Source organism: Macadamia integrifolia, chromosome 10, assembly GCF_013358625.1.
Source record: "Macadamia integrifolia cultivar HAES 741 chromosome 10, SCU_Mint_v3, whole genome shotgun sequence".
Taxonomy (NCBI): domain Eukaryota; kingdom Viridiplantae; phylum Streptophyta; class Magnoliopsida; order Proteales; family Proteaceae; genus Macadamia; species Macadamia integrifolia.
In genome coordinates this window covers 15,465,530-15,475,567 of record NC_056566.1, presented here as the reverse complement: position 1 = coordinate 15,475,567, position 10,038 = coordinate 15,465,530, and the positions used below count along the sequence as shown (strand labels likewise).

The 10,038-nt window shown below is 36.5% G+C and overlaps 1 protein-coding gene across 1 annotated transcript; it reads right to left on the bottom strand.

Annotated features, from left to right (window-relative positions):
- Positions 1-1,713: 1,713 nt before the first annotated feature.
- Positions 1,714-8,502, bottom strand: LOC122092112 (phosphate transporter PHO1-like). Its single transcript, XM_042662428.1, has 15 exons — positions 8,196-8,502; positions 7,598-7,681; positions 7,273-7,501; positions 6,556-6,898; positions 5,825-5,873; positions 5,532-5,603; positions 5,114-5,243; positions 4,560-4,683; positions 3,897-4,146; positions 3,627-3,731; positions 3,456-3,500; positions 3,170-3,322; positions 2,774-3,052; positions 2,476-2,612; positions 1,714-2,269 (listed from the first exon to the last, which is right to left on the bottom strand). The coding sequence occupies exons 1-15, from the start codon at positions 8,439-8,441 to the stop codon at positions 2,179-2,181; spliced, it is 2,337 nt and encodes a 778-aa protein (XP_042518362.1). The 5' UTR covers positions 8,442-8,502; the 3' UTR covers positions 1,714-2,178.
- Positions 8,503-10,038: the final 1,536 nt, after the last annotated feature.

The following is a 10,038-nucleotide window of genomic DNA, read 5'->3' as shown; positions in this document are numbered from 1 at the left end:
CATTACCTTTGGCATTGCTTTTAAAGTTGCGTTTTTACATTTCGCGCAATTAGTTGGAGCAAATTGCAATAGAACACCTGCATCTAGGAGGTCTCGATTGTGAGACTCCCGTTTTGCATCTACTCTTCCCACCGCCCCTCGCCCCTCGCCCCTCGCCCCTCACCCCATTCTCTCTTTTTTCTCCTTTGTCCCTCCCCATCCTCGATCCCCATTTGTAACAAAAAATTAAAAGGTAACCCACTTTGTCTAGATTTTTTTAATGGACTTATTGGTCTAGGAGATATTTTATACTATTTTATTATTGGGGAAGCACACACATGGCCCTTGCGTCTAAACATAGGGGTGTGAAATGACCGTCGCATCCTTCTTAATTAATGCCCGTGAGTGCACTCTCGTTGATCAGTGCACGGACGTAGGGGCTCACACCCCACAGAAAACTTTCTTCCATCATTATTACTCTTACCAATCGGGGTGGACCGTGGTGCGAGATAAACACCCCAACTCTAGGCCCAACTATAATTCTCGTCAGCTTGCATGAGACCAAGGGCCGAGGTAGGCCTATCATTGGCCCTTCATGCTCTGGGTATGTGTTTCTATCTTTCTTTATTTTACGACTAACCTTTGTCTTGTGGCCAAATGCTTCGTTCGTGTATGTGCTCTTAACCCTAATTATTATTTTTTGTATTTTTATTTATTTTTTTACCGTATTTTAATTTATTCCATATGTGATACCTAGTTTAGTCAATAATAGGAAAATATTTGATACCTAGTTTAATCAATATTAGGAAAATTGGTTTAACCGGACAAATTGGGATGCCTAACACCATCTCTAGTTCGTAACACATGCCCATACTTACACCAATTGTTTGACATCGTTTGTGCTCACAATTAACACTGTGAGATAACTAACGAAACATGGGTCTGAAGTCACACACCAAATGAATCAATCACTAAATCTTCTGCTGTTGAAACCATTATCAAATCCAACATCGAAGCCAGTTCTCTAGAAACAAAAGAGTCATGTTTGATCTTAGTTTCAACCTAGCAAGAGAGAAAATGTCTACCAAGCTTTGGAGTCGAAGTTTTTAAAGATGACAATGGTGGACTAGATGGATGCAGAGGAGAAGGGAGGTTGGATCGAAATTATATTATTAAACCCTCCATTCTAATGCCACTTCGTTGCACTGGCCACAAAAAATAAGGTTACAAATTCTTTAAAAATAAGATCTATTTGTAACCAAGATCTAAATCTTTTTTATTAGGTATTGTTAACCCCCAAAAAAGAAAATATTATTAGTTTCTCGTCCCCAACCCCAATACCTAGTTAGTGTAGAAGTCATTCTAGTAAATTTTTATATCCACCCCCGGTTTCACTAGTCTTTAAAAGGAATAAACCTAATTAAAGATTAAAAATCAATAGTAAATTGCTAATGCTTATGTCCCATTGGTCCATATAGTTGGTGGCCATGCTGTTGGTAAGCACTAGGCTTCCTATATTATTATTATTATTATTTTTGTAATTTAAAATAGAAAGAATGATAGGAAATGAAAACTATAAAAATTTTCAGTGCCATTGAGGGTGGTTCAAATTGGAGCCACACCCATATACTTAGGGTTTGGTAGGGCCTTCAATGGATTAATTTTGGATATATTATGCAAAAATGAAGAACCCTAGGTCCCTATAGTATCCACTCTCATTACAAGGGCCATCTCTAGCAAGTAAGTAAGCATTAATTCAAACTTTCTTGTGGGCAAACAAGTTAAGTGTTTTACATGAGATCCTTTCAGAAACAGGAGGATCCAATTCAACCCAAAGAAAGAAAGAAAAGAAAAGAAAAGAAAAAGAGAGTAGCCCTCTCTCTCTCTCTCTCTCTCTATATATATATATATAGGAACACTTGCTCTTGAATATTTTAATGACAATTACAATTAAATCATGAAGAAATGATTTAATGTACAAAAGATATCAACAAGACAAACAAGTAGCATAGCCCATCTTTCACTTTAGTTAGGAACCTTGCGGTTTAGTCTCCCTCACACACAGCTGAAGATGAGCAAAGGCAGTTCCATTGTCAAAGTAAATGTGCTTCATTCTCATAGAGAGAATGCCACCAACTTTGAGTGACTTCTTCATGTCTTGGGACTTCTGTACATCTCAATATATATGGCTGATGATTTTCACCCATCTGAATCTGTCTCACGAAACGGTAAAGGTACCGTCTTTACCGCCCTGAACTTGCCAACGTTGTTCAAATGCTCGTTCTCCAACCTGTTTAAGCATATGGTAGCTAATGTAAGAAGAATGATGTGGGCTTGATGTAGGAACTTGGGTAGAACTTATCCTTAAAAGTTAGGCATTAAGGAGGTGGTGCCCAAGTCCTTATAAACCTTCATATCGAGCTATTCACCGATGAGGAATAATTTCTTTTGTATAAAACCCACTTGAAACCATACATGAGGTTCTTAAAGGTATACCTGTAAAAATTCCAATGCCCACGTCGGATTATCTCGAGTGAGGCTAAGGAAAAGTTCATGAACCGATACTCAACTGATCCAAGACTAAAATGCATGACAGTCTCCACCCAAGCTAATCTTAGAACCAGATTTATGACCTACATGTCATCAAAGTAAGCGACGTGATTTTACATTATTTCCTTTCAATGAAGATAATGTGCGTTACTATTTATCTTAGAAGCTCGAATTGTAAGATAAGGGCAACGTAAATGTATACATCAATAGAGAGATATGAAAAAAAATACGAAGAAAAACTTACAATGGAGACATAGTAGATGCTCTTGTTCTTTAAGATAAGCTCATCCCTAAGCCATGGGTTCTTGGACTTAGGGTTGAGGAACCCCCAATCCTTAACAAAGTCCCAATATAACTGATAGATTGTTGCTATAGAGGAGGTAGCTATGACCATTATTTGCCAAAACAAGGTAGGCTGCATCACAAATGTTATTCTGGCGCCGGCGGCCACCATTGCTGATACATATTTCCCCAAATTCGCCACGTGGTTTACGTCGCCTTCATCAAACCATCTTCTTGCACACTAATTGTAATTAAATTTACAAAATACACGTTAATAATGATTTTAATTACATTATAATTAAACTATAATTAATTAAGTTATTTTTTTAATTGTGATGGAATTTCTAAATATATATACCTGCAAAGCTCTCCAATAGTATGGTAAAAATGAAATGACATAAGCAAACTCCCTGTATGTCTTGCTAGAGTGGCAGGTCTGGAATTGATGAGTTTTGAAGCTACCTGCAAGAAGGTAGCAAACTGTAGACTCCATGTGTCTCAGCAATGGAATCTGTGAATTAAATGAAAATTAGTATAATTTATTAGAGATGATGAAGTAAAAATAATAGGAAAAAAAATCTATTTATAATTAATGATTGGTTAGGTGAATTAATTGCAAGTTTGTAAACTAATGGGAAGCTCACCTGGCTAGTTAATTGGTCAGCCATGAAAAAATCTACCATTAATACCTGCAAAATGTGTCATTTTATAATGTACTTAGGACTAATTATAGAGCTAGCTATGTTTGAAGCTTGATTAATTATACCTAAAGCCATGATCAAAGAAAATGGAAAATATATAAAATATAAACAAACCTTGTATAATGGTGAGCATATGATGTTACGGATAATCCGGATGAAGCAGTACCGGGTCGATCGGTAAAAAATGTTGAACGGACATATAAGCAAGCCTATGAAGAACTGAAAAAAAAAATGTTTTGAGAAGTTAAATTCAAGCTCTAAAAAATGAGTTAAGATCTCTTGATGAACATGGACTTATCGCACCACAATCTCATCAACTGTGCTTGGCAATTGTTGTTGTATAATGTATACTATATAGACAATTTTGAGGGGAATAGTATTTACAAGGAAGAGAATTCCGGGAATGGCGTCGACTTGACTTGGTGAGAAACCATTGGATCTCAAGATGAGATGAGCAACCATGGCCCCGACAACTGCAGTCATTATGGAGGTGCAGATCAAGAAAACATCTCTGTATTTGAGAGCAGTGCTTGGAGAGAACTCAAAAATGAAGTTATAATTGATCCTTGTGTTCTTCCACATGAAAAGGTTGCACCCATACAAGAACATGTGCAAGCTAAGCAATGCAAACATGCTGCAAAACAAAAATAACTCTACATTCTTAGTTTTTATTTTGATTGGCATAGTTAAAATAATAATAATAATAATAATAATAATAATAATAATAATAATAATAATAATAATAATAATAATTGTGAGAAAATTCAGAATTTTTTTTTTAATTAAAAACTAAAATAGGGAAACCCAGTTTGGGTCCTCTTCTTATTCCAAATGAGGGCATGGAAATTTGTGGACAAGGTCCTTACTGATATACTAAAGTTCAGTCTAAACAGAGTCTGCCATATAGCAAAAGAAAACTATGAAAGACTACATAATAGTGATCAGAGTACAATAGATATGCATGGACATGTAATCGTGCATGCAAATGTACAGAGGTGTATGATTGAATTAAGTTCTGAAATTTGATATGTGGCTAGTGGGTAGTACCTGAAAACAGTGTAGACAGTGTCCGTGTATCCTCCAGCATCCCGTCTCGATGAAAACATACCCGACAAGTGTGCCAAGAATGCATAAACAGTGAAAAGCGTCACGAAACAACCAGTGAACAGACCTGAAAGGAAATTCACCATACCACAACCATCACAACAGAAATCACCATTAATTCTTTCACCAAAATATATCTGATCTAAAAATAGATTTGATTGATCATCAAAGGAAAAGAGTAAGTAGGTCCCTCTCATCTTTGATCTTCCTAATCAGTGGGTCCTGATCACCTTTGTGTTTCAAACATAAGAAGGGCTTGCTTGCCCATCCAAGCATGGAAGAGCCATTCTTGCTTTTCTTGTTTCTTCTTATTCACAAACAATAAAACAATGACCATGCAGAGGCACTGTAAGGTTGTGGAGTGGAAAGGTCACTCTCTTTCCTTTTCTCTGCCTAGCTTTTATTTATTATGAGATGAGAAAAGCCATGAAAGAGGGAGATATAAATGGATATGTTTGTTCTGTTATTATAAAACAAACAGAAATGTAGAAGATTACCTACTAAAAAAGTGATCATATGAGAATCTTTCTGCAGTTGAGGTCTCAGGAACTTCATTGCTTTCTTTCTATCATTGCTGGTGAAGTGCTTTGTGAAGATGGATTCCACTTCATCTGATAATCTTACCACCTTCTCATCCCCAAAAAAATCCACCATAGAAATTTAAATAAGTCCTCAAGCTATTTTTAAAGTTTTAAATTAATTTGAATAATAATCCACTCCATAAAGCAACTTCCACAATTAATTATTACTTATAAAAATTATGATTTCCATTTTTATTGAGTGAACTTAATTACAAGTTGGTTATTGTACTCTTACCACCATGGGCTAGGCAAGATGAAGAACTAGCCAAGAACAAACCCAATAAAATCGCATCCATTATCAATCATATATATGTAGATATAGTACACACTATACCTTGTCGGAGCTGATAAAATGAGACCTCTTCACCACTTTTAAATAATTTGTCGATGCTTGTTGGTTTGCTACCTGTATACATTTGAATCTTTCCTTTTAGGCTCCATTTGTTTTCATGTAAAAAAGTGGAAAAGAAAAGTTTTCTTGTAAAATAAGATTTTCAGTTGATGGTTTTATGTAAAATGCATATAAATTAAGACAATGGAAGAAAAAAATCATAGAAAAAATTTTCATATTATAAATGATTTTTTTGGGGGGGGGGTGGTTTAAAAGAATATAAGAAGATGACTCACCTTGTCAAACTTTTTTAGTATCTTCGTGAAAGCCAACATATTCAATGAGCTGCAAATATTAAATATATATAAATTCATTGATAAAAAATTCTTTCCAATTTTAGAGAAATTCAAGATATGTTTATAATCTTTATGTAAGTTTATTCGTGTCCGGATTAGGTCCCACATGAGGAGAGGAGTTACCCTCCCCACATGGGATTCCATTGCTTAATGGGTATCCGGACAACGAGTCAAAACATCTAATGCACCATTGAATTATGGTTTGATACCTTATAAACGATGAAAAATCTCATGTGAAGAGGTCACCACATGGGGAGAGGATCTAGATTGTAGACTCATCTATCCTAACCTAATTCCTATCTATCTTGATTTCTTTTTTTTTCTGGTAAATAGCTTAAGTGGTTGTTTGTATGTATTAATGAGGGCCGAGGAGAGGTGTCTAGTTACAAGTGTGAACCGTGAAGTAGTAGGAAGCAGGCAGGAAGATCCTTATGAAGGTGGTTCACCATCACTGAAAATGACCCAATTCAGAGGGCAAAACAGTCATTTAGATTGATATTGACATATCTTAACCTTCCAAATATTTCAATTAAAACCAACGTTCACATCAAATCCCATGCAAACTCAGCTTTAGTCTACCAAACCCTATTACGTAGGGTGTGGGGAGATAGGTTAATGACCCATTTACCCTTGAGATGTGGGGACTATTCCAATCTCTTCCATTAATTTACCTGTAAGTCTTGAGGAGGCCAAGCCCTTTGTAGAGCTCCACAAAGGCACTTCTAATCATTTTCTCAGCACACTGGATCTTCTTCCTGTTAATGCAATCTCCTGGACCTTCTTTCTTAGGATTATTCACCAGATCTTCCCAAAGCATCGACGTGACCGCCGTGATAGTTCTCGCCGGTGTTGTGGCCGGGATATCAATCCTCACTGCCATCTTTGGCTTCCCCTTCTTTGTCTTAGTCCTCGTTGACGCATTGATAAGGTTTACACCATTCCTCCCAAACGCTACAATCACATCATCCGTCGTTGAGGTCTCAGATTGTGTCTCCTCTAGTTCCGTAACGTTCCCTGCATCATTTTTTTAAAAGAACGATTAAAAAATACCCCTTATTGTACGAAGTTGATAATACCACTCCCCTTGTTCTCCAATACCCTTTTCACTCCGTCCAAGACCAAAAATTTGGTTATTTTAGGATTACTTGCCCAACCATTTATGAATCTATGATGATATTTCAGTCAAAAATAGTAAAGAACTTGGGCTTCTAAAGGCCCAGCCCATATTCAAGCGAGCCCATTAATAACTTGATATCATAAATTCTAATCCAACGGTTTCAAGAACAGGCCCAGGTGAACCTGGTTTTCACTGAATCACTGTTGATATCGAAGATGGGATGAGAAAGCATGAAGTGAAGGAAGTGGGAAAAGCAGAGTCAGACACACACCTGAATAGTCGGAGCTCCAAGCCGACGATGAGCGAGGGGGAGTACCGGAATCCGATTTGGATTGGAGATTTCTCCAGCGACGCTCGTTGAGGACTTGCTTGAGGTCGAGGAGTATTTGGAGCTGCTTGTTGAGCATCTCTCCTCTCTCCACGAACTCACGTTCTTTGGTTTTGTAGAATTGATTCACTTTATTTAGTTCTTCATCCAATCTCCAGAAGAACTCCTTCACCTATTGTAAGAGAAGAAACCCAGAAAAAAAATATCAAAATCACATCAAAATCGGAGCTAAAAATTTGATCTTTAGTAAATTAGTTTCATATCTCACCTCGTCTTCTTCGGAAAAGAGCTGTGCAAGCTCTGTTTGGTAGACATCTTCTTCATCTCCCTCTCCTCTGTTAATACTCCTCACCTGAAACAGAACAAAGTTTCCTCATTTATCCTAAAATTGTGAGCTTTTATTTCAGTTACTTGGAAATCACAATGTTACGTGAGACCAACGGTTTCTCTCTTTTCAGAGGCAACGACAAAAGAAATGTTACGAGAAAAATCTCGCCGGTATATGACTGCATTCTGCCGTTTCATGCAACTTGGGTTTTATGTACGCAGGGAAAGGGGATTGAAACGGAACTGATAATTCCGGAACGTAACCGAATCGGAAAAAATTCTAAGGCTTTTTGTCTCTGTTTTTTTTAGAAACGTTCAAAATTAGAAAACAGAGCCCAAACCAGCCGAATTGGTAACGAAATATCCCGAGCAATGGACACATCATTTAATCTGGGTTAATTTCTACTTTTTAAAGAAGAATAATAATGTCCCAGGAAGAGAAAATTTTGATATTAGAAACCCACATGAAGCTCAATTTGAATGAAATTCCAAGAGTGAAAAAATCGTTTAATTTCTCTGTCGGTCTGAGTTTGTTCTACCTGAAGTATCTCGCTTTTGTGATCACCATTTCTGAATCGATTGGAAAGCTTCTTGGCAATGAAACGAATGGGATCCAATATTGAGAAGCCATACTCATCATTTTCCTCTGAGATTTCTAGTACTGGTCTTTTGTTTCTCGCAAGCTTTATCTTCTTCACGTTTTTCTTCAGTTGCCAGTAATTCACAAAAGCATCTTTCCATTCTGGAATCAGTTGGGCTTCCAGCTGCTTAGAGAACTTCACCATTTCTCTTTTCTTGAGGTCTTTCCCAAATGAAGAAGAGAAGATAAGAGAACAGAAGAGAAGAATATGAGAGGGTGCAGAGAGTTTAGAGAGGTTTATATATAGAGAGTTTGGTTGGGGAAAGGGAGGTTTGGTCCTAAAAGGATTTAGCTTTTTTCCCTTTCCATTTTCTTTTGTTTTCAAGAGATTTTATTATTTTTCCTTCCATGGAGAAGTCATGGACTGTTGGAGAGTGTGATAAGCAATCACCAGAGTGCGGGTGCGTGTCATGTGGAGGCTGTGGGGCGATGGAAAGAGACGAAAGGAAATTTATTTGAAATTTCACCATTTTTTCTTCCCATTTTTTGGATTTATAAATTTTAAAAAATAACCCTGCATTCAACACATCCGCAGTGTGGGGTCTACCAGCATATTTTTTTTTGAGAAAATTACTTGATTTTCTACTAATGGGTTTCCCTTTATAAAATTACCCATCAAAAGTTTCAGTTAACAAAAATACTCAAAATTAGGTTTTCCTCTACAAAATTACCCACTTAAAGTTTAAGTTAACAAAAATACCCAAAATTGAGTTTAGGTTTACAAAACTATCCACACAAAGTTTCAATAATAAAAAATATATGATTATATGTGGAAGATCACTATTTTGGATAGTTTTGTAAACCCAAACTTGATTTTGGGTGTTTTTGTTAACTGAAACTTTGGGTGGGTAGTTTTGTAAACCCAAACCCAATTTTTGGTATTTTTGTTAACCAAAACTTTTTGTGGGTAATTTTGTAAAGGGAAACCCAAAAGTGGGTAATCATGTAATTTTTCCTTTTTTTTTTTTTTTATGAGGACAGCCAACATGGTTCAACATGTGCAAGCACTGATCTAACGGTTCTAGGCACCGCACAACACCTATATTCTATTCGGTAAAACTCAGCCATTGGATTAGTGCCTAGATACGTGTTGATCGCCTAGATAGCTATGGATGTGATCTAGGTAATTAGCAGTTAGGAGAGGATCTTAATCCAATCTATGGGTATACCATGAAGTTACAAAGGTTGTACCTATGAACCAACCTCCTAAAGCATGTCAAGTGGTTTTTCAGCCCGTTCAAATTTTTTTTGAAACTATAGATGGCCTAACTGGATTTGAGTACAAATCTGGAATGGTTTGTAAATTTGGTTCATTGCAAGAATTACAATTATGGATGTGCAGGATTGGCCAATCAACAAACCACAAGATCTATTTTCGTTCGAGTAAGGGGTTCTCTAGCCACAATTGAAAGGATCTTATGATCAATATAGAGATAGTTTTGATTTCATTGGTAATGAGAATTTAGAATATCACATATTGATCAATCTAAGAAATACTTAGATAGAACAAAGATCGATTCCTTATGATCCTTCCTTTATTCAAACGAAAGGAATAAAAATAGAATCAAATTGATTCCTAATTCTCGAAATGTTTTACTAAATATCCCTTGGTGTCCCCGCTATTCAAGGAATTTGAGAAGTAGATGATTATAAGAAAATAGTGCAAATTTTTTGGGGAGTCAAGTAGTAATGAAGCAGTGCCAGTGGTGTACATGCATTCTTGTGAGCCATTAATTTCATTA

Coding starts and splice junctions, on each gene's coding strand:
- LOC122092112 (XM_042662428.1), bottom strand. CDS start 8,441: ATGGTGAAGTTCTCTAAGCAGCTGGAAGCCCAACTGATTCCAGAATGG. Junction 7,502..7,597: donor TCTTTTCCGAAGAAGACGAG/GTGAGATATGAA, acceptor CTCTTACAATAG/GTGAAGGAGTTCTTCTGGAG. Junction 2,270..2,475: donor GGGCATTGGAATTTTTACAG/GTATACCTTTAA, acceptor ATGCTTAAACAG/GTTGGAGAACGAGCATTTGA.